The sequence below is a fragment of the Chiloscyllium punctatum genome, chromosome 37, assembly GCF_047496795.1.
Source record: "Chiloscyllium punctatum isolate Juve2018m chromosome 37, sChiPun1.3, whole genome shotgun sequence".
NCBI classification, from domain to species: domain Eukaryota; kingdom Metazoa; phylum Chordata; class Chondrichthyes; order Orectolobiformes; family Hemiscylliidae; genus Chiloscyllium; species Chiloscyllium punctatum.
Window position 1 is genome coordinate 5,904,845 of NC_092775.1, and position 25,333 is coordinate 5,930,177.

The 25,333-nt window shown below is 42.1% G+C and overlaps 1 protein-coding gene across 4 annotated transcripts in view; it reads right to left on the minus strand.

Annotated features, from left to right (window-relative positions):
• The window catches only part of LOC140462823 (transcription factor-like 5 protein), a 40,123-nt gene that overhangs the window by 3,238 nt on the left and 11,552 nt on the right, over positions 1–25,333 (minus strand). For 2 of the 4 annotated variants that reach the window (XM_072556161.1, XM_072556164.1), the window contains exons 3-5: positions 17,973–18,129; positions 1,326–1,572; positions 343–484 (exon numbers count right to left, since the gene is read on the minus strand). In XM_072556161.1, coding sequence (XP_072412262.1) covers positions 343–484; positions 1,326–1,572; positions 17,973–18,129 — 546 coding nt within the window. The remainder of the gene's footprint in view (positions 1–342; positions 485–1,325; positions 1,573–17,972; positions 18,130–25,333) is intronic. The other 2 variants (XM_072556163.1, XM_072556162.1) reach the window with 2 other exon arrangements.

A 25,333-nucleotide genomic window follows, 5' to 3' on the forward strand; every position in this document is an offset into this window, starting at 1 on the left:
CAAGTGACCCTTCCTTAAGTGTTATGCAATTAATAAAGTAATTTTTCTGTTTCAGAAAAACCCTGATGTGAAGTGTTTTCTACCTGAACAGCAGCCAGTCAAAAAATTGGTTATTTTTAGAGCTCAAATAGGGATGTTATATTTTTAGCTACAGCTAGTGGAACACTATTAACGGCACACTCTTCTCACTTAGGTTGTAACAACACTGACTGGCAAGGCTCAAGTATGAACTTTGGCCATTTGGCGAGGGACTGCAACTCCAAGATCCATGGAATGACAGCATATTGTGAGTCACTGGTTTTAGGAGAAAAGGGAAGTATAGTTGGAAAAAATGTAACTTACCTTTTTTAATGTATCACCATGTTTTTCCTGAATATATTTGAGAAATGCAGTGGTCCATTGTAACGTTGTGGCTTTATCAGTTTCAGAATTGCAGAATGGAACAAGATAATTCAGCTCATCACAGCAAATACGTATTCTACGCCTGCAAATGAATCACAACTATTATTATTTTGAAAAAACACTTCATCGCTTCCCCATTGTTTACTGAAGACAGTGATTTTTGAGAGTTACTATGAGAATCATATTTTGAAGCTATCATATATTGATAAAAAATACTGAAGTGTTTCAGTCAGTTATGCTTTAAAAATACATTCAATGCTAAAAATCACAACACCAGGTTATAGTCGAACAGGTTTAACTAAAAGCACTAGCTTTCTGAGCGCTGCTCCTTCATCAGGAAAGCTAGTGCTTCCAATTAAACCTGTTGGACTATAACCTTGTGTTGTGATTTTTAACTTTGTACACTCCGATCCAATACTGCCATCTCCAAATCATTCATTAATGCATTCACTTACTTTCAATGAACTATTAATCAGAGGTATTTATAGGTTTCTGAACAAATCTGAGCACACACACACACACACACACACACAATCTTTTATTTCCTTGCTACATTGTGAATTTTCTGAAATCCCATGACTTCTTTTACTCCAATACCTATTTCTAGGTTTTCTTGTAATAATTGTTTGACTTACTATACTTATGATCCACATTTCTCCTCAATAAGTACTTTACATTTCTCTATTGAAATTCATCTGCAATTTGGTAAAAAACAAGGACTGCATTTGTCTGTCCAGTTGTCTAAATATCTAAATCTTGCAAAGCCTTTAGCTTCATCCTCTGGTGTAGACGTATGGGTAGAATGTATGCCTGCTGCACTGCAACAATTCTATGAAGAACATCATTTGCTCAAAAACGTTAATCTCAATGTTAAATGAGACATCTATCATACTGTTATTTTTCCTACCCCATTTGAGATTCACCTGCGGTCTCTCTCCATTCGATTATGTCTCTCTCTTCGCTGGCAGTTTAGTTCCTGTTGGTTGCCATGTGTAGGGCCAGGGGGAGTTGGATGTGCTGGTTGCCATTGCCCACCTTGAGGAACACTTGAGTTTTGGTTTTCTGTCATATTAGTGAGATCACTAAGGACTTTGTGGTCTGATTCTATGCTAGTTTGCCGTGAGCGATTACGACAACGTTTGTTTGTTACCTGCTTGCGTAAAGTTTCATCTGTGTGGGTGAAAACAAATTATGGAACATTTTGTCTTCAATACTATTCGCCAGTAAACTAATGATTATTTAAACTACAATGGAAATTATACTTATTTGTCAATGAAAATCTAATCTTGTTGGAAAAGTGGATGAAAGTTCACATGTTTCTGGATATGGTAATAGGGTTAATTACATCAAAAGTCATTGAATGGATACCGTGCAATTACATCACCGCATTTAATCACTCCTTAACTAACTGAACTATAATCTAGATTGTGAAATAAAATTGGGCACCAGCATCATTACTTGCACGAATGGGAAACTGGATATCAGGAATGATTTGCAGCATGAAGAGGATGACTAGTGGATATTGAGGGAATCAAATCTCAGGTAGTTCAGTTTACATTCCTCCATCTATGGTCAGCAGGGGGGGGGGGGGGGGGGGGGGGTAAAAAAAAACTTTGCTTCAGTGAACATTTAGTAAATAGGAAAGACTCATTCTCCCAAAAGGTAGCCAAGACTGCAGACTCAATGGTGCATTAATGAACTTCGATCACATGGGATTCAGGGTGAGCTTGCCAACCGGGTATAAAATTGGCTTGACTGCAAAAGACAGATAGTTATGGTGGAGGTTTGTTTTTTAGATTGAAGGCCTATGTTGCACAGGGATCGGTGATGGATCTACTTTTGTTTGTCATTTGTATAAATGATTTAGAAGAGAATATAGAAAACATAGCCAGTAATTTTGCAGATGACACCAAAATTGATGGTATATAGGACAGGCAAGATTATAAAGAAATCATAATCAATTGCGTCAATGGGCTGAGGAGTTGCAGATGGAGTTTAATTTGCATAAATGTGAGGCATTGCATTTTGGTAAAAGAAACAAGGGCAGGACTAATTCAATTAAGAGTACATCTTGGGTAGCATTGTAGCCTAGATGCCTAGGGGTTAGATTAGATTACATTCCCGACAGCGTGGAAACAGGCTCCTCGGCCCAATCAGTCCACACCGACCCTCCTAAGAGTAACCCACACAGACCCTTTTCCCTCTGACTAATGCACCTAATCAACTAAGCATGGCCAATTCATCTGGCCTGCACATCTTTGTGATGGTGGGAGGAAACCGGAGCACCCAGAGGAAACCCATGCAGACATGGAGAGAATGTGCAAACTCCACACAATCAAATCAGTCGCCAGAGGCTGGAATCGAACATGGGACCTTGGTGCTGTGAGGCAGCAGTGCTAACCAATGAGCCACCGTGTCGTCCCATATCCAGTTCTGGTCGTGCTGCTATAGGAAGGATATAATTAAGCTAGAGTGGGTTCAGAAAAGATTTACCTGGGAATATAAGGAGGCGCTAGGCAGGCTGGGACTTTTTTCACTGGAGCATATGAGGTTGAGGGATGATCTTATAAAGGTGTATAAAATCTTGAGGGTTATAGGTAAGGTGAATTGCAGTTGTTGTTTCCTTATGAAATTGTTCCATAATTTAAAGACAAGGGCCAACTTTTTTTTTTAAAACACAGAATGCTTTGTAGTGGAATGAACTCCCAAAAGAAGTGGTGGATGCTGTACAGTTACAATGTTTAAAATACATTTGGATAAGTACATGAATGAGAAATGTTTGGAAGGATTAGGGCAAGAGCTGGCAGTACGGACTAGTTTAATTTGGGATAATGGTCAGCATGGACTGGTTGAACCGCAGGGTCTATTTCCGTGCCATATGACTCTATGAGTAGACTTTTTCACCATGAGAAGTGAATAGAAGGCTGAATATAATTAATGCAACCTGTCTTGCTTTCCTTGCCATGGCAGGATTTTCAAAACTCGCTGCATCTGGACTGATTTCATGAAATTAGCACCACTCACATCTATAGATCTTAACAGGGCAACTTGGCAATGCCTTCACAGATTGAGTCACTCCATCTGTACAAGGACACTTGCAGCTATGATGTTGCATTGAAGTGACACTCCCAATGACAGCAATAGTTTTATATGGCATTTAATTTTACATTTCCCCTTGCCATGCCGCAACATTATTTTAATTGGTCATTTTTTTTTAATGGGCATTGCAAGTTGGAATGACAGAAAAGGCAATTCATGTACCGTCTCCACTTCAAAAGAGGTAAAACTTGGGAGTCATAGATTCATTTAGTATGGAAACAGATTCTTCAGTCCAACCAGTTCACGCCGACCATGCCTCCAAACTAAAACTAGTCTCATCTGTCTGCACTTAGCTCATATCCCTGCAAACATTTCCTATTTAGGAATTTATCCAGAGGTCTTTTAAATGTTGTAAATGTACTTGTATCAACCACCTTCTTTCCATACACAAATCACTCTACATGTGAAAAATTGCTCTTCATGTCCTTTTTAAATCTTTCTCCTCTCACCTTAAGAATATGGCCCATAGTTTTGAACTCTCCCACCAGAGGAAAAAGATCCGTGTCATTCACCTGATCTATGCCCCTCATGATTTTATAAACCTCAATAAGGTTATCCCTCAACCTCCTACACTCCAGTGAAAAAAAAAGTCAGTGAAAGATCTCTTTTAAATTATGCAAATCTAATTTGTAACCATATAGAAAACTATGAACATATATATTTTCCTATGATGGGAAACCTAAACTTGAAGTTCGAAATAATGTTGAATATTTTTCCTGCTGGCTTACAGTGCTTCTTACAGTTATTGATAGTTGCAAGGTTTGTAGCTCAGGTTGAGGTTTAGGGTGTAGGTTTGCTCGCTGAGCTGTAGGTTTGATATCCAGACGCTTCTATACCTGCTTGGTAACATCATCAGTGGCGACCTCCAAGTGAAGCAAAGCTGTTGTCTCCTCTTTCTATTTATATCTTTCTCCTAGATGGGGCTCCTGGGGTTTGTGGTGATGTCATTTCCTGTTCGTTTTCGGAGGGGTTGATAGATGGTATCTAGATCTATGTGTTTGTTTATGGCGTTGTGGTTGGAGTGCCAGGCCTCTAGGAATTCTCTGGCATGTCTTTGCTTAGCCTGTCCCAGGATAGATGTGTTGCCCCAGTTGAAATGGTGGTTTTCTTCATCAGCGTGTAGGGCTACGAGGGAGAGAGGGCTGTGTCTTTTTCAAAGTTTGTGAGAAGATTTGTAGCTCGGCTGCTCGTTGTTGTGGTTCTGTTCGCCAAGCTGGGAATTTGTGTTGCAGATGTTTCGTCCCCTGTCTAGGTGACATACTCAGTGCTTGGGAGCCTCCTGTGAAGTGCTTCGGTGATCTTTCCTCTGGCATTTGTAGTGGTTTGAATCTGCTGCTTCCGGTTGTCAGTTCCAGCTGTCTGCTGCAGTGGTCGGTATATTGGGTCCAGGTCGATGTGCTTATTGATTGAATCTGTGGATGAGTGCCATGCCTCTAGGAATTCCCTGACTGTTCTGTTTGGCTTGTCCTATAATAGTAGTGTTGTCCCAGTCGAATTCATGTTGCTTGTCATCTGCGTGTGTGACAATCATGAAGCTAGTGGACCTGTGCCTCACCACCCACTTCACCTCCAACAACATAATCTACAAACAAACCAACGGCACACCCATGGGATCTCCGCTATCAGGATTCATAGCAGAAGTGGTAATGCAAAGACTAGAACAAACAGCCCTACCAACCATCAAACCAAAAATCTGGGTCCGCTAAGTAGATGACACCTTTGTCATCACAAAACGAAACAAGATAGAAGAGACATTTAACATCATCAACAACACCCTCACAGGCATAAAGTTCACCAAGGAGGAAGAAACTGACAAACTCGCATTCCTGGATGTCACAGTCGAAAGAAAGGACAACGGAGAACTACAAACCTGCTTATACAGAAAATTGACAAACACTGACCAAATACTTAACTACACCAGCATCCATCCCAACACACACAAACGAAGCTGTATCAGAACACTATTCCAACGAGCCACCACACACTGCAGCACAAATGAACTTCAGAAAACAGAGGATTACCACCTATACAACGTATTCGAGAAGAATGGACACTCAAAAAATACAGTCCGCAGATTCCTCAAGAACAAACCACGACAAGCAGACCAAACACAGCCAGAAACCCTAACCACCTTACCATGCATCAAAGAAGTTTCAGAGATGACAGCCAGACTACTAAGACCCCTCGGAATCCTAGTAGCACACAAACCCACCAACACTCTCAAACAAAAACTAACAAACTTAAAAGACTCAGTACAACCCATGAACAAAACCAACGTTATCTACAAAATTCCATGCAAGGACTGCCACAAACAGGAAGAAAGTTAGCCACCAGGATACACGAACACCAGTTAGCCACAAAAAGACACAACCCTCTCTCCCTCGTAGCCCTACACACGGGTGAAAAAAACCACCAATTCAACTGGGACAACACATCTATCCTGGGACAGGCTAAGCAAAGACATGCCAGAGAATTCCTAGAGGCCTGGCACTCCAACCACAATGCCATTAACAAACACATAGATCTAGATACCATCTATCAACCCCTCAGAAAACAAACAGGAAATGACATCACCACAAACCCCAGGAACCCCATCCAGGAGAAAGATATAAATAGAAAGCAGGAGACAACAGCTTCGCTTCACTTGGAGGTTGCCACTGATGTTACCTAGCCAGGTAATGAAATGTCTGGATATCAAACCTACAGCTCAGTGAGCAAACCTACACCCTAGTTATTAATAGTAAAATTAGTCGTTAAGGAATACTAGGACCCTTGCCTTTTATCAGTCAAAACAGAGATTGTAAAATTAGGGAGGTTATGTTGGAGCTGTACAGAACTTTGGTTAGATGCACAGCTGAAATACTGTTTGCAGTTCTAGTCTCTGCACTATAGCAAAGATGCGATTGTATTGTAGGGGGTACAGAGGAATTTCACCAGGATGTTATCTGGGAAGGAACACTTTAGTTATGAAGAGAGGCTGGGTAAGCTTGGGTTGTTTTCTTTGGAACAGACAATGTTGAGAGGGGACCTGATACAGATGTATAAGAGTATGAGGGACATAGACAAGGTAAAGCAGCCGATTCCCTCTGTTGCAGGGTCAGTAACAAAGGGACACAATTTTAAGGCAAAAGGCATACTTTTTAGAGAGGATTTGAGAAAAAAAGAATTCATCCAGAGGATGCTGAGTGTCTGGAATGCACTTACTGAGAGGATAGTTAAGGTAGGTAACCTCAAAATCTTTAAAAAGAACTTGGATGAGCAAGTACTTGAAATTTGGTAATATTCAAGGCTATGGACCTTGTGCTGGAAAGGGAGATTAATGCAGTTAATGTAGCTTTGGTGGTACAGGTTTGAAGGGCTGAAGGCCTCTTCCATACTATGTGGTTCTATGAAAATGTCTCTCATTCTGAACTGATTTGTTGTAGAAGCTACATTGATAACCTCAATAAAATTCTGTAGCATGCTAAAGAAAACTAGGATCCGTAGCTACAAGAGACATTAGCCCAACATAAACAATCATCCTAATGCTTGCATAGTGTGTAATACCCTATCACAGTTGAATTTACTAATAAAAAAAGAATAGAATCCCAATGCCACTTTTCCTGCTTATAATGCTGAGAAATAATTGTTCAAGCTTCAATGCGACCCCACAGGGAACAAAGGTATGAAACATTGTATTTTTGCAAATAGTAAAATTTCTCTACGAATAGGAAATATTTAGTTTAGCTAGTTAATTAACTCCTGCTGTTGCAGAAACTTTCATACTTCATTGGCAAAAAATTGCCTTGGTTTGATGCGTAATTTTGCTTAAATTGGATAAGTACTTTAAATACAGATTAAACTTTAATATTGCATGTATGGAAAGGAGAGTAGCTAAAGTAAATGTTGGTCTCCAAAACACAGACAGGAGAAATTGTCATGAAGAATAAGAACTTGGCAGAGATCCTGAAATATTGAGAGTTAGAAAGCACAAATTACACACTAAAAAGGGGCACATAAAGGCACTAAAATGTGAGGAACCTAAAAGGTAATATGAAGAGACAAAAAGAATTGGAGAAATGTAAGGAACTAAAGTCTGAAACAACTGAGACCCTGATGGTCTACATCATAGGGTCTAAAAGAAGTGGCTACAGATATTCTGGAGGAAACCCCTCCATCTCAGAACTGTCCCAGCAGACTGTAAAATAGCTAAAGTAACTTCACTATTCAGAAAGTCAGAAAAAAGGGAGAGGCCAATTGGTTTGAAATCAGTAATTGGGAAAATACTGGAAGCCATTCTTAAGAACTTTTAACAATGCACTAATCATTATTGACTTTATTTAGTCATACAAAGTTTTACAAAAGGGAAACTATGTTTGCCAAATACATTAGAAATTCGAGGATGTAACAAGATGGATTAATAAAAGGGGCACTATTAGATCTGATTATACTTCGATTTCTAAAAGCATACAATAAGATGCCTCACACACAAGATTAACATTCAAGATCAGAGCTCATGAGTTGGGGTTATATATTAGCATGAATAGAGCTGCTTATAGCAAAGATAGGATATGAAGACAAATGGGCAATTCAAGTTCACAGGTCATGACCACTGGCATGTTGCAAACATCAGTGGCAAGGCCTCAGCTATTTGTAATAAGTATCAAAGATTTAAGACAAACAGTCCAAGGATATTTATGCTCGAGACCAAGTATTTATATTTGATGATGATACAGTGCTGGGTGGGGATCTAAGCTGTGACAAAAGACAGAGAGATTGCAAAGACATGTAGAAAAGTTCAATGATCGGGTGATGAAACGTTAGGTGGAGCATAGACTGGGAAAATGTCAGTTTATTCACTTTGATTGTAAGAATGGAAAGCAACTTTTTTTTTTAAAAAGGGCATAAAATTTGTAAACGGTAGTAAAAAAAATAGTAAAAAGAATATATATTTTGACGTTTTCAAAGAATGAAGGCAGAGTGGTTACTGTTGTCTAAGTGGACTTCTGTAAGGCAATGTTCTGCACAGTAGACTGGTGAGCAAGGTTAGATCACATGGAGTAGAGGGAAAACTAGCTATACTGATAAAAAATTTGCTTGAAGAGTAGGAGACAGAGGGTGGTGGTGGATGGGTTGCCTCTCAGACTAGAGGCCTGTGATCAGTGTTGTGCTGCAAGGATCAGTGTTCAGTACACTGCTTTTTGACATTTATATAATTGATTTGGATGCGAGCACTGGAATATGATTAGTAAGTGCAGATGATACCAAAATTGGGGGTGTCGTGGACAGCGAAGGTTACCTCAGAGTGCAACGGGACCTTGATCAGATGGGTGAACGGGCTGAGTAGTGGCAGATATAACTTAATTTAGTTAAATATGAGGTGTTGCATATTGGTAGGGCAAATATAGGCAGGTCTTATACACTTAATGGTAGGGTTCAGCGGAATGTTGCCGAACAATGAGACCTTTGGGTGCAAGTTCACAGCTTCTTGAAAGTGGAGTCGGAGGTAGATAGGATAGTAAAGAAGGCACTGAGTATAGGAGTTGGGAGGTCATGTTCTGCATGGCCGCACCATCGGTTCGACCACTTTTAGAATACTGTGTTCAACTCTAGTCTCCCTGCTATAAGAAAAATGCCGTCAAACTTGAAAGGGTTCAGAAAAGATTTACAAGAATGTTGCCAGGGTTGAAGGGTTTGAGCCTCACAGGGAGAGGCTGAATAGGCTGGGGTTATTTTCAATGGAGTATCACAGAATTTGGGGGGGTCCTTAGAGGTTTAAAAAAAATCAGTAGGGGCATGGATAGGGCGAATAGTCAAGGTTATTTCCTCAAAGTAAGGGAGTCCAAAACCAGATGGCATAGATTTAAAGTGAGAGGGGAAAGGTTTAAAAGGGACTTAAGGGACATTTTTCATGCAGAGGGTGGTGTGTGTATAGAATGAGCAGGCAAAGGAAGTGGGAGGGACAGGTATATAATTACAACATTTAAAAGGCATTTGGATGGGTATATGAATTGGAAGGGTTTAGAGTGAGCAAACTTATATCCAGAACCTTAACCTGAGCTACAAATCTTCTCAAAACTCGCTAAGATCTATGGGCACAAATCTTCAAACTTGCTGAGGGTTTAGAGGGATATGGGCCAAATTCTGGCAAATGGGAATAGATAAAATGTAGAATATCATCTGGTCAGTATGTACAAGTTGAATCGAAGGGTCTGTTTCCATGCTGAACACCTCTATAACTGTAAATGGGCTAGCAAAGATTAGGATTTCTTGACTATTTATAATTGACCTTGAAATGAGTGGTTTGCTCGTTAACAACTGACCAAAAATATGTAGGCCGCACCAGGCAAGGATGGCATATCTTCTTAATTGAAGTCAAATTCCACCATGAGTCAGATACGAACCCATGTCTCTAGAACATTAGTTTGGACCTCTGGATAATAAGTCCAGTGACATCAATGCAATGCCTTGGTCTTCCTAGAGTTAGTGCAGTAAAGGTTCATGACTAGATTGGTACTTAGAACAGCAGATCAAGTAAACTGGGCCTATTAATTTGTAAATTTTCAACAAGAGGGAAGTTCCTTGAAAAATCAGAAGAATCTAAAGGGTTTTGATCGAGCAGAGTTTGAACACTGCTTCCCTAGACTGGGGAATCTAAAGCAAGGCTGTACAACCTGACATGATCTGATCATTTAGGACTGAGATGAAGAAAATGTATTCACTCAAAAGTTAAAAATATTTAAAATTCTCCATGATTCAGGGAATTCCCGAATTTAGGAGCAGGACTGGCTATGGAAAGGCTGTAGTCATGCCTGCGCACGGATCGGAGGTGTTCTACAAGCAGTCACCCAGTCTATATTTGTTTTCTCCAATGTAGAGTAGGTCACATTGGGTGTAGTGAATACAATAGACCAGATTGAAGGAGGTACAGGTGAAATGGAAAGACTGTTTAGGCTCTTGGATGGTGAGCAGGGTGGAGATGAAGGGCAGGTGTGCACCTTCTGCCATTACATGGGAAGGTGCCGTGGGAAGGGGGTGGTGTTGGTGGTCGAGGGATGGACTAGGGTGGAATCCAGACGGAGTGTGAGGGGAAGATGTGTGTCGTGGTGGCAGCATTCTGCTGGAGTTATACAAAATGGCAGATAATTATCCTTTGAATGCAGTGGTTGGTGGAATGAAAAGTGAGAACAAGGGGGACCCAATCACGCTATTGAGTGTGATGGGAAGGGGCAGGGTGAAAGAGCAGATGATAGGTCAGATGCAGTTGAAGGCCCTGCCAACCACAGCAGGCAGGAAACCACTGTCATGGAAGCCTGGTCAGCAGTGCTGTTTTGGATGGTGGCATCATCCAAACAGTTATGACATAGGCTGGGAGAACGGGATGGAATTCTTGCAGGATTCTTTACCTTGTGGAGGATCAATGCCAACGCTCGGACACTTCTTCCTACCTCCCCTTGGACTGTGACCCCACATCTGAACATCAAGACATTGTTGCCAGGACTGTCACTGACCTCATTATCTCTGGAGATCTTCCCCTCCCCTGTCTCCAACCTTATAAGAGCTGTTGTGGAAGTCAGTGGCCTGGCAGTGGAAGCTTATTCCCCGAAATGGAATGGAGAGGTCAAGGAATGGAAGAGAAGTGTTAGAAATGGACTGTGTACAAGTTACAGAAAATGTGTAAATTGGAGGCAAAATGAATAAATTTTCCAAGGACCAGGCAGCACTGAAGTAGTTTTTTTATGTGCCAAAAAAAAAAAGAGTTGAGGGAGGGGGCCAGTGCAGGACTGGAACAAGGATTGTTCCACCCACAGAGAGGCAGGAATAACTGGGATGTATGAGGGCGGTCTAGCCACTCCTTTGTCTTGGCAGAAGGGACATGAATTAAAGGGGGACTTGTTTAATGAGAGAACAAGTTCAGCCAAGCAGAGGAGAGTGGTGGTGGATGGAGATTTTTCCAGTTAAGGAAGAAGCTAAGAGCTCTCAGACTATCCTGGTGGGAAATGAAGGTATACAGGGATTTGACATCCATGATGAAGAGGAGGTAGTTTGGGCCAGGGAACTGGAAATTGTCAATATGGCGGATAGCATCAGAGGAATTGCGGATGCAGATGGACTGGGTCTGGACAGGGAGGATGGAGTCACGGTAGGAAGAAGTGAGCTCAGGGAGGCAGTAACAGGCTCATATGCTGGGCTTACTGGTACAGTCTGCTTTGTGGATTTTTAAAAAATATCCCTACAGTGTGGAAACAGGGCCTTCGCCCCAACAAAGTCCACACTGACCCTCGAACAGTAACCCACCCAGACCCATTCCCCTACTCTATTACTCTACATTTATCCCTGATTAATGTACCTAACCTACACATCCCTAAACACTATGGACGATTTAGCATGGCCGATTCACCTCACCTACACATGTTTTGGATTGTGGGAGGAAACCAGAACACCCAGAGGAAGCCCATACAGACACGAGGAGAACGTGCAAACTCCACACAGACAGTTGCCTGGGGCTGGAATTGAATCTGGCCCCTGGCGCTGTGAGACAGCGGTGTTAACCACAGCCACTGTGCTGTCCTTTTGGGAAGGAGGCAGAAGCAGGCTGTCCAGGGTTGGGAAATTTTAAGGTTGGAGGTAATGTGAAGGGAAGATCTCTGTTGGTAATGAGGTTGGTGACAGTCTTGGCAACAGTAGCTTGATGTTCAGATGTGGGGTCATGGTCCAAGAGCAGGTAGGAAGGAAGTTGGTACGGAGCTTCCACAAGGTAAAGATCAGTTTGCTCGACTATAATGGCTTCACCCTTGAAAGCGGGTTTAACGACAAGATTGGAGCCATTGTAGTTGAGCGAACTGAGCTTTACCTTGTGGAAGCTCCTTACTAACTTTCTTCCTACCTGCCCTTGCACCACGACCCCACATCTGAACATCAGGTTTGACGACAAAGTTGGGTTGGACTTGAGAGAATGAAGTGTGGAAAATTCAGAAGGACACAGGTTAGACTAGGTGAAAGGTGCAGAGAAATTGAGATGGCTGATGTGATGCTGACAGTTGTCAATGAAGAGATCAAGAACAGGTGAGAGGCCAGAGAAGGGGTTCAAGTGGAGGGTGAATGCTGCAAGCAGGTGTGTGTGTGTGTATTCCTGCCTGAAGGAGTGAGTACAGAGATGGAAGCAGCAGAAAAACAAATTCTACATCATGGTGAACCTGAATTTCATTAATGTAGGGGTGTAAGGAGGACAGTATATTCAGGCTCAGATAGGAAGGGCAAGAGGTATGCTGAAAACATGGCAAGGACAAGGTTTGGCGGGACAAGGGGGTGACCTCTGAGGGACAGAAAAGGATGACATCTGAGGGCTGGAAAGGGATGGATGCTAAAGGACAGTGAGGGATCTGCACTGAGTGACAGGAGGGGATGAGGTCCGAGAGGCGTAAAGGGAGGACAGTGCAGGACAGGTGTTGCAGTCCATAAGTTGCTGGAGCTTGCGAGCCTTGATGCCTGAAAGAAAAAGTCTTTTGTTGAAGCAATGGATGAGATGAAGGATGAAGGGAAACTGGGGAAAGCACAAAGTTAAAAAAAAAATCACACAACACCAGGTTATAGTCCAACAGGTTTAATTGGGAACACGAGCTTTCGGAGCACCGCTCCTTCATCAGGTGATAAAGGAGCCACCTGATGGAGTGTCGCTCTGAAAACTAGTGCTTCCAATTAAACCTGTTGAACTATAACCTGGTGTTGTGTGATTTTTAGTTTTGTACACCCCAGCCCAACACTGGCATCTCCAAATCATGTGGAAAGCACAGCTTTGAGAGAGGGCAAGTTGATGTTGCTTCAGAGTGGGATTGAGTATGCACATATGATGGCATATGGCACTGATTGCAAGATGCAAGGGAACAGCAGTCTGAAGAACAGTGTAAGTCCTGGAGATACTTGCAATTTTGGGTGGATTCAAAACAAAGGTGAAACTTGAATTGAAATCCATGTGGGGTTTGTCTAAGTCGTTGACAGTCACTGTGAAAGGAAACATAGTTGTGAAAGCGTGGTTTGGAAAGTAATGAAGACGTACAGGGTGTAACAGAGAGCTGGAATTCCTGACGGAGAGGACAGCAAGACTTTTTTTAAAAAAAGATTCCCTACAGTGTGGAAACAGGCCCTTCGGCCCAACCAGTCCACACCGACCTTCCGATGAGTAACCCACCCAGACCCATTTCCCTCTGACTAATGCACCTAACACTATGGGCAATTTAGCATGGCCAATTCACCTGACCTGCACATCTTTGGACTGAGAGGAAACCGGAGCACCCGGAGGAAACCCACGCAGACACAGGGAGAATGCGCAAACTCCACACAGGCAGTCACCAGAGGCTGGAATCGAACCTGGGACCTTAGTGCTGTGAGGCAGCAGTGCTAACCACTGAGCCTCCGTGCCACCCCACTTCAGAGTGGGCATTCCTTAAAGACATGTCATAGAGTCATAGAGACGTACAGCATGGCAACAGATCCTTCGGTCCAACCCGTCCATGCCGACCAGACATCCCAACCCAATCTAGTCCCAACTGCCAACACCCGGCCCATATTCCTCCAAACCCTTCCTATTCATATATCCATCCAAATACCACCTAAATGTTGCAATTGTACCAGCCTCCACCACACCCTCTTGCAGCTCATTCCATATATGTACCACCCTCTGCATGAAAAAGTCTTATCTTTACCCTCTCACCCTAAACCTATGCCCTCTAGTTCTGGACTCCCCCACCCCAGGGAAAAGACTTTGTCTATTTATCCTATCTATGCCCCTCAAATTTGTAAACCTCTATAAGGTCACCCTTCAGCCTCTGATGCTCTAGGGAAAACAGCCCCAGCCTGTTCAGCCTCTCCCTATAGCTCAGATTCTCCAATCCTGGCAACATCCTTGTAAATCTTTTCTGAACCCTTTCAAGTTTCACAACATCTTTCCGATAGGAAGGAGACCAGAATTGCATGCAATATTTTAACAGTGGCCTAACCAATGTCCTGTACAGCCGCAACATGACCTCCCAACTCCTGTACTCAATACTCTGACCAATAAAGGAAAGCATACCAAACGCCTTCTTCACTATCCTATCTACCTGCGACTCCATTTTCAAGGAGCTACGAACCTGGACTCCAAGCTCTTTGTTCAGCAACACTCCCTAGAACCTTACCATTAAAGGGTTTTTACAAATATATTAAGGATACAAAAAAAAAGTAACTAGGGAGGGAATAGGGCCCCTCAAAGATCAGCAGAGTGGCCTTTGTGTGGAGCCACAGAAAATGGGGGAAGATACTAAATGAATATTTTGCATCAGTATTTACTGTGGAAAGGGATATGGAAGATATAGACTGTAGGGAAATAGATGACGACATCTTGCAAAATGTCCAGATTACAGAGGAGGAAGTGCTGGACGTCTTGAAACTGTTAAAGGTGGATAAATCCCCAGGACCTGATCAGGTGTACCCGAAAACTCTGTGGGAAGCTAGAGAAGTGATTGCTGGGCTTCTTGCGGAGATATTTGTATCATCGATAGTCACAGGTGAGGTGCCAGAAGACAGGAGGTTGGCAAACATGGTGCCACTGTTTAAGAAGGGCGGTAAAGACAAGCCAGGGAACTATAGACCGATGACCCTGACCTCAGTGGTGGACATGTTGTTGGAGGGAATCCTGAGGGACAGGATGTACATGTATTTGGAAAGGCAAGGACTGATTCGGGATAATCATCATGACTTTATGCATGGGAAATCATGTCTCATAAGCTTGATTAAGTTTTTTGAAGAAGTAACAAAGAAGATTGATGAGGGCAGAGCAGTAGATGTGATCTATATGGACTTCAGTAAGACGTTCGACAAGGTTCCCCATGGGAGACTGATTAGCAAGCTTAGATCACATGAAATACAGGGAGAACGCGTGATTTGGATACAGAACTGGCTCAAAAGTAGAAGACAGAGGGTGGTGGTGGAGAGTTGTTTTTCGGACTGGAGGCTTGTGACCAGTGGGGTGCCACAAGTATCAGTGTAGGACCCTCTACTTTTTGTCATTTACGTAAATGATTTGGATGCAAGCATAAAAGTAACAGTTAGTAAGTTTGCAGATGACGCCAAAATTGGAGGTGTAGTGGACAGCGAAGAGGGTTACCTCAGAGTACAACAGGATCTGGACCAGACAGGCCAATGGGCTGAGAAGTGGCAGATGGAGTTTAATTCAGATAAATGCGAGGTGCTGTATTTTGGGAAAGCAAATCTTAGCACGAACTATAAACTTAATGGTAAGGTCCTAGGGAGTGCTGCTGAACAAAGAGACCTTGGAGTGCATGTGGCGATCGATTAACACAAAATAGGAGAAAATTACTGCAGATGCCAGAATCTGTACTGGCAGCAGCCATGGAGAGAGACAGCAAGCTAACATTTGAGTCTAGATAACTCTTCAGAGTTGATGTGGAGTATGGAAGGGGCAGCATTTATGCAATGGTGGGGTGGGTGGAGTGCTGGGGGAGAAAGGGTATTGATAATCTAGATTACATTATCAGAATGTGAGAATGGCATAACCATGGTGTGTATAACTGTCAACTGGACAGAACAGACAGTCCCACGGGAGAGAGAGAGGACATTGTGACAGAGAATGGAACAAGTAAAGCTAAAAGGGAAGGAACAGGAGTGGGTTCATAATCTGGAAATGTTGAATTCAATATTAAGTCCAGAAGGTTGTAACATTTGAGAGGTCATTCACAAGTCTGATAACAGCAGCGAAGAAGCTGTTCTTGAATCTGTTCAAAAGTGTATTCAAACTTTTATATCTTCTGCCCAAATGGAAGAGAGTATAACTGGGGTGGAAGGAGTCTTTGATTATGCTGGTTGCTTTCCTGAGGCAGCAGGGAGTATTTCTGGAGTAAATGGATGTGTGTGTGGTTTGGTTTGTGTGTGGACTGGGCTGTGTTCACGATTCTCTGTAGTCATTTGCAATCTTGGGAAGACTGGTTGCTATACCATGCTGTGATGCATCTATAAAAATCGCTAAGAGTTGTTGTGGACATGCTAAATTTCCTTAGCCTGCTTAGGAAATAGAAGCATTGTTGTGCTCTCTTGACTGTTGCATCAATTTGGGTGGACCAGGCCAAATTGTTGGCAATCATCAATCCCTGGAACTTGACGCTTTCTACCATTTCAACCTTTGCACCATTGATATGTGCATGGGCAAACCCTTCGCTTTGCTTCTGGAAGTCAGTGACCAGCTCCTGCATTTGCTGACGTAGATGGAGAGATTTCTATCTTCATACCAATCTCTTGCACGGAATCTCTTCCTCGTAGTCTGTCTCGACGTTGTTTGAGATCCGACGTACAACAGTGGTGTTGTCAGCAAACTTGGAAATAAAGTTAGAACTGAATTTGGCCACACAGTCACAAGGAGTGAAGAAGGGGGTTGAGTATGCAGCCTTGCGGGATGCTGATGTTGACAGTAATGGTGGAGGTGTTGTCACCTCTGGGTCAGGAAGTCATGAATCCAGTTACAGAGAGGGAACTGAGATCTAGGTCTCAGAGTGTAGAGATTGAAATTATGGTGTTAAAGGCCAAACTGTAGTCAATAAGTAGGAGCCTGACATAGGTATCTTTGTTATCCAGATGTTCCAGGTATGAGAGTTGGGCCGGGGGATGGTGTCCACTGTGGACCTGTTGAGCCGTTGGGCAATTTGCAAAGGATCAAAGGTAATTTGGTAGGCTGAAGTTGATGTGTGCCATGACTAACCTCTCAAAGCATTGCATAACTATGGAGGTCAGAACCATTGGGCAGTAGTCATTGAGGCACACTGCATGACACCAGGACTGCTATTACAAAGAAAAGAACAACCTCTTGGAAACTTGAACATTCTGGAAAAATAATGCTTGGAAGTTTAATGTACAAGGAGTTTAAAAAGCTAATTACAGTGAATTGTCATCTTGTACATTGTTTTATTTGTGTTTTATATACATAAATTAGATTACTTAAAAAAAAGGAACGTCATCATTTAATATGGTTAGAAGGGGTGCCTAAGACCTAATGGGTTGAAGGAACATATAATGAATATATTAAGAGTTAATTGCATGTGAATTTGTTGTATAAAAATGGGGTTTTAGTAAACAATGGGGTGAGAGCTAACTGAAATAAAACTCACTAAAACTGTCAATGAGGACACTGTTCAAAAACAGTTATCTTCTTGTGTATAACAGTCAAAAAACACTTTCTCTCCAGGAACAGGAATCAGTTTGTAACCCAGGGCCATATGTAATGCTTCTTCAGTAGAGATAATTTAATTTATGAGAAGTGGAGATTAAACCAGGAACCTTCTTTCAGCTTCATACAAAAGCACAATTACAAGCTACAGAAAATAGTTGTTCTTCCTTAATACTTACCAATAAAAAGAAAAAATGTTCCCTGCAAAGTTGTCCACATTTTCATGGATATAAATTATACAACAGCTAAATGTCAATAAAGTAGGTATGTTTTTTTTTACCTTCTACCTTAATCCAGACTTGCTCAGGTAAAGGTTTGCTTCTGTTGCAGTTACTCAGTGCCTGTCTGGCAGATTGGAGTTCCTGCTGGAAACATAAAGAGAATGTCCTTGGCAGGGCAAGCTCCTGAGGGCTGGCAGACTCTAGAGCATGTGCACCCTATTAAAGCCAATTAGATGAACCAGTTATCTGTCACCACATTAAACTAATAGCCACTAAAACATTATTAAGTACCATTTTTAATGTTAAGTGTAAGCTGTACTACATTGTCAGTGTTTCTGAACATTATAACATAATTAATGCCCAACTAGTGCGTTTAACCACCTTAAAATTATTAAAGATCTGAATTTTGATTTTGTATGCAAATTAAAAATAAATTCAGACAGCATTAGATTTATAATGTATGAGCAAACTGAAGCTTCCCACAATACTTTGACAGCTTTCTTAAAACAAAACAATGATATAATCGGGAGATGTCAGATACTGGCTGCACACTGTCTCAGAGTGACTGGAACAGGTGACAGTTAATAGTTAAATTTAAAAAGGTTATAATTTCTAAACTGTGTGCAATTTAGCATCAAGTTCATAAAAAAAATTACATGGCTCAACGACTAGCATGGGAGAATTGGGTTCTGGTTTGCAGGTCGCTGACACCAGTACTGGGGAAAGTGAGGGTTTGATCTACACCTGAACTGTGCTGGGGCCAGCATAATTAGGGAAGCAGAGAGGGTTATAACTATATAGATTAGATTAGATTCCCTACAGTGTGGAAACAAATCCTTCGACCCTCCGAAGAGTAACGCACCCAGACCCATTTCCCTCTGACTAATGCACCTAATACTATGGGCAATTTAGCATGGCCGATTCACCTGACCTGCACATCTTTGGACTGTGGAAGGAAACTGGAGCACCTGGAGGAAATCCACGCAGACTCAGGGAGAATGTGCAAACTCCACACAGCCAGTCGCCTGAGGCTGGAATTGAGCGTGGGACCTTAGTTCTGCGAGGCAGCAGTGCCAACCACTAAGCCACCATGGGGACAAGCGATCAAACACGGAAATGTGACATTTCAGAGAATAGAGATAAGCTAAGAGAGGAAAATAGTAATATGTCAATTGATGGACAAGGAGTGAGAGGAAGAGGCAGAGACAAAACAAAACACATTTGGAATGCATAAACAATAAAGACTAGATGTTACAGTGATATTAAAAAGATAAAACAAAAAATCCAGTATTTCAATGTTTGCAGCATCCATTAAAAAAACACAAATTGATCATGTGCAATTAATTTAATTAATTAAATTTGATTGCCATTACAGCAACGTGGCTTTAAGATGACCAGGGTTATGTCCTGAATAATGAGGGATATATGACATTTAAGAGAAAAAAAAGGTGGAGTGGGAGATCTGTTAATCAAAGATCTGTTAATCATTGTGCAATAGCTAGAGATGAACTTGGTTCAGGAGATCAGCATGGAATTGGTTTGTATGAAAATAGGAATAGTAGAGGAAAAACAAAATCACAAATGGGAGTGGTTCGCAGGTCTGCCTACAGTAACACAGGTTAAAATAAAAAAAGGAACGCTGGGTACTTACGGTAAAAGATCATCAGGAATTATGGGGTGGCTTTAATTGACTTATAAACTGGAAAAATCAAACTGGGAGTAGTAGCCTGAAGAAGGAGTTCACAGAATGCTTTGATAGTTTCTTAGAATAGAATGTTTTGTAACTAGACTTAGCATTGTATGTAGAAGTGACTATAAAATGACTGAATTATGTATCCAGTTTGGAAGGGAAATATTAGCTCCAAGAGTGCTATTTTAAACCTAAATAAGGGCAAGTGTGGCCATGAAAGCTGAGCTAACTGAAGTGAACTGGCATACTAGGCTGGGGATAGATCAATAATGACACATTGGCCGACTCAAGCGAATATTTCGGAATACAGAATATGAGAGGTAATGCATTTCAGAAGAAGTAACAAGACAAGGAAGTACTCATTGAATGGCAAGACAGTAGGAATCTCAGATGAACAAAGGCATCTTGGAGTGCATGTACACAGATCCCTCAAGGCAGCAGGACAGGGTGGCTAAGAGGTCATATTGAGCACTTGCCTTGATCAGTCGTAACATAGATTATAAGAGCAGGAAGGTTATTTTGGAACAGTACAAATGTTTGGTTCATTCAGCTGGAGAACTGCATATAGTTCTGAATGTCATAGTACTGGAAGAATATGATTCAGAGAAGGGGGTGCAGAGGAGATTCACCAGGATGTTGCCTGGGTTGGAGCATTTTAGTTACAAAGAGAAGCTGGATAAGCCTGGGTTATTTTCTTTACAGCAGAAAAAAAAACTGAGGGGTACATGAGTGAGGTGTATAAAATTATGAGGGACATGAACAGGGTGGATAGGAAATAGCTGTTCCTCAGCTGAAGAGTCAATATGACGGGATAATTTTAAGGTGAACGACAGGAGATTTAGAAATGCACTGTTTGCGAAGGCAATCAAGATGGGAAACTTCACAAATTTTACAAGGTGCTTGGATGAGTCTTTGAAATGTCATAACATATAAGGCTATGGGCCAAGTGCTAGAAAGTGGAATTAGTATAGATACGTCAGCACAGGCTCAATGGGCCAAAGGGCCTCTTCTGCGCTATATGATTTTAATACTCAGAAAAGTTTTAAAAGAAGGATCCACTGTTTGTTCAGGAAAGCATCAAACTTAAACAAAAAGCATATAACTGTGCAAAGAGAAAAGTGGAAGGTCAAGTGATTAGTCAGGATAAAGAACAGCAGAAAATTACTTAAAGATTAGTTAGAACAAAGTCATTAGAATATGACAGGAAGCTAGTTATGAATGTTAAAATACAAAGCAAGAGTTTCTAAAAGTATTGTAACAAATGAAAAAGAGCATGATTTCAATGGAGAAAAATTGCAGAAAGCTCCAACACAAAAGAAGGGGGGAGGAGGCTACTTGCGCACACAACACAGAAAATGAGCTCACAGATGCATCAGCCATAAGGAAAGCTAATGGAACGTTCACAATTATTTCAAGGGGATTGGAGAATAAGAGTAAGGAAGTCTGACTGCAACTGTACCAGGTGCTGGAGAGACCACATCTGAATGTTTATGAACAGTTTTGGTCCCCTTATTTAAAGGAAAAAAATCATTTCATTGAGCTAGTTCAGAGACAGTTCCTGGTTTGGAAGGATGGTCTTATGAGCAAAAGTCAAACAAGTTGAGACTCTACTCCCTGGAATTTAGAAGAAATATCATAGAATGCTCAAGGGGCTTAACAGAGTAAATGCTGAGAGGGTGTTTCTCTGAGAGGAGCATATAGTCTCAGAATAAAGTGATATCAATTTAAAAAGATGATGAGGAGGAATGTCTTCTCTTACAGTGTCAAGTGTCTTTGGAACTCCTTGCCACAGAGAGCTGTTGGGACAAAGTCCTTGTGTATTTTGTTTTTCTAGATTCCCTACAGCATGGAAACAAACCCTTCAGCCCAACAAGTCCACACTGACCCTCCAAAGAGTAACCCACCCAGACCCATTTTCCTTTAACAAAAGCACCTAACACGATGGGCAATTTAGCACAGCCAATTCATCCGACCTGCACATGTTTGGACTGTGGGAGGAACTGGAGCACCCAGAGGAAACCCACGCAGACATGGGGAAAATGTGCAAACTCCACACAGTTGCCTGAGGCTAGAATTGAACCTAGGTCCCTGGTGCTGTGAGGCAGCAGTGCCAACCACAGCCACCAGAAATCAGGAAGACAAAAAGGGGGTACAAGATAGCCTTGGCTGAGAGGATTAATGTGAAGAAAAAGAGGCTCTAAGTATATTAAAAGGAAAAAGAATAACTTCAGAGAGAATAGGACCCCTCAAGTACCAAAGTCGACATGTATGTGTGGAGCTGCAGGAGATGGGCAAGGTCCTCAATGAATATTTCTCCTCTGTGACATGAAGACTTGGAAACTTGGGGAAGTTTGTGATGATATTTTGGAGACAGTCCATATCACAACTGGGGAAGTTGTTGGACATATTAGAATGTATGAAGGTGGAGAAATCTCCTGGGCCTGACCAGATATATCCAAGGTGCGAGAGAAGAAATTGCGGAGTCCCTGGTTAATATATTTGCAACATCGTTAGCCATAGGTAAGGTCCCAGAAGACAAGAGGGTAGTGAATGTTGTGCCCTTATATAAGAAGGGCTGCAAAGAAAAGCCTGGGAACTCCAGACCACTGATCCTAACATCTGTGGCAGGTAAATTTCTTGAGAAAATGCTGAGGCAGAAGATATACATGCATTTGGAAAGACAGGGTTTGATTAGGAATAGTCAGCATAGCTTTGTGCACTGGAGATCATGCCTCAAATTTGTTAGAGTTCTTTGATGAAGTGCCCAGCAAGATTGATAAGGGCAAGGTGGTAAGATGTAGGCCACATGGATTTCAGTAAGGCCTTTGATAAGGTTCCGCATGGTAGGCTGCTCTGGAAAGTTAGATCACCTGGAATCCAAGGAAAGCTGGCAAATTGGATTCATAATTGGCTTAATGATATGGAAGTAAAGGGTAATTGTGGAAGGATGCTTGTTGGACTGGAAGCCTGTGACTAGTGGTGTGCCTCAGGGCTCGGTACTGGGCCCATTGCTGTTTAGATTAGATTCCATACAGTATAAAAACAGGCTACTTGGCCCAATACATCCACACTGACCCTCCGAAGAGTAACTCACCCTGATCCATTCCCCTACCCTAAATTTACCCCTGACGAATGCACCTCATACAATGGGCAATTCAGCATGGCCAATTCACCTAACCTGCACATCTGTAGCCTGCGGGAGGAAACCGGAGCACCCGTAAGAAACCCATGCATACACGGGGAGAACGTGCAAACTCTACACAGTTTCCCAAAGCAGGAACTGAACCCGGGTCCTTGGCACTATGCTAATCACTGAGCCACCATGCTGCCCATGACCAGCTTGTTATCTGTATCAATGACTTGAATGAGAATGTACAAGGCATGTAAATCTGCAGATGAACTAAAATAGGTCGTATCATGGACAATCAGGAAGGTTATCAGAAATTGCAGCAGGACCTTGATCACCTGGGGAAGTGGGCCGAGAAATGGCAAATGGAGATGATATAGTTAAGTATTAGGTCTTGAATTTTGGAAAGTCAAATCAAGGTAGAAGTTTCATTCGAATGGTAGGGCCTTAAGGACTAGAGTGGAATAGAGGGACCTTGGAGTTCAGGTGCATGGTTCTCTGAAAGTGGAGTCACAGGTAGATAGGGCAGTGAAGGAGGCTTTTGGCACACTGACCTTCATCAGTCCGGACATTCAGAATACAAGTTGGGAAGTTATGTTGCAGTTGTATGGATGTTGGGGAGGCCACACTTCATGTATTGCATTCAGTTTTGGTCACCTTGCTGTAGGAAAGATAACATTAAACTGGAAAGAGTGAAGAAGAAATTTACAAAGATGTTGTCAGGACTTAAGGGTCCGAGTTTTACAGAGAGGTTGAACAATCTAGGAGTTTTTCTAAAAATAGAGTGTTGGTGACAGGGTGGGGGGGTCTCATAGAAGTGTACAAGATCAAGTTTATTATATCCGATGCTGCTGATGTAGCCTTCTCTACATTGGGGAGACAAAACATAAACTAAGGGCACATCTCAGCCAGGCCCATATGGGCAAACCTGACTTCCCAGTCACCAACTATTTCAATTCCCCTTGCCACTCCCTCTCTGACATGTCCATCCTCAGTCTCCTCCATTGCCATAGTGAATCAGACTGAAAATTGGAGGAACAGCACTTAATCTTCCACCTGGCCAGCCTACAACACAGAGTTCTCCAATTTCAAATAACCTTCCCACCCATCCCCCGACTCCCTTTCCAGCCCCACTTCCTCCCTTCTATCCCGCTGACCGACCCACCCTTCTAGCTACCAACTGGATTCATTCCTCCTATCAATATAACAGATCGTACAGATCACCTGTATTCACCTATCACCACCTCACCATTCTATCCCTCCACCCACCCATAACCTTCCCCCCTCCTCATCTTTATCTGCAACTCTCACTAACCCCACCTCCATTCCTGAAGAAGGGTTACACTCGAAACGTCAGACTTCTCCATCTCCTGATGCTGCCTGGCATGCTGTGCTCTTCCAAGCTCCTGCTTGTCTACTTAAGATCATTACAGGCATGGATAGGGAGAATGCACTCAGTCTTTGAGGAATCAAGGACTAGAAGGCATCAGCTGGTACGCATATGGAATGAGCTGCCAGCAGAAGTGATTGAGGCAGAATTAGGTTAACAACATTTTAAAGACATTTGGACAAATACATGGACAGGAAATGATTAGAACGATCTGGACCAAGTGCAGGGACATGGACTTACTACGGATGGATATTTTGGTCGGCAGGGACCAGTGTGAGTTGAAGGGTCTGTCTCCATGCTGTAGAACTTAATGACTCTACATTCAAACTGGAGATAAACAGATTCCTGATCAGTAGGGGAATCACGGGGATTATAGGGAAAGGCCAAGAAAATGGACATGATTATTGCTAGATCAGCATGATTTGATTTAGTGGCGGAATAGGCTAAAGAGGCCGAATAACCAACACCTGTTCCTATTTATTATGGCCTACTGAAAAGAGTGAAAAAAAGTGAATATTTGTCCTCGAGAATGAGAATGGGAAGTTAATAGATAAAGAAATTGTAAATGAAATAAATAAATATTTTGTTTCTTTCTTCACTATACAAAATACAAAGAAAATTCCAGTAACAGCTCCAAGTCAGGAGACAGAATCATAGAATCCCTCCAGTGTGGAAACAGGCCATTTGGCCCAACAAGTCCACACTGAACCTCCGAATAGTAAACCGCCTAGACCCATTCCCCGATGATTCTGCATTTACCCTAGACTGATGCACCTAACCTGCATATCTCTGAACACTATGGCAATTTAGCACGGCCAATCCACCTAACCTGCACATCTTTGGATTGTGGGAGGAAACCGGAGCACCTGGAGGAAAACCAAGCAGACAGGGAGGGAGTCAGGAACTTGTCGAAATTGCAATCACAAGGGAAGTGGTACCAAGTAAACTGATGGAATTGTGGGCTCACAAGTCTCTGTTCCAGGCAGTCTTAATCTTAGGGTCTTAACAGAGGTTGTTAATGAGATAGTAGATGTATTGGCTTTAAATTTTTCAAAATACCCTAGAAAAGTTCCACTGGACTGGAAAGAAGCAAATATAAACCCTCTAGTCAAGAAGGGAGGGAGGCAGAAAAATAGGCTAGTTAACTGATGTCTTTAAAGGGAAAGATGTTAGAATTGATCATTAAAGAGATTATGGCAGTGCACTTACAAAA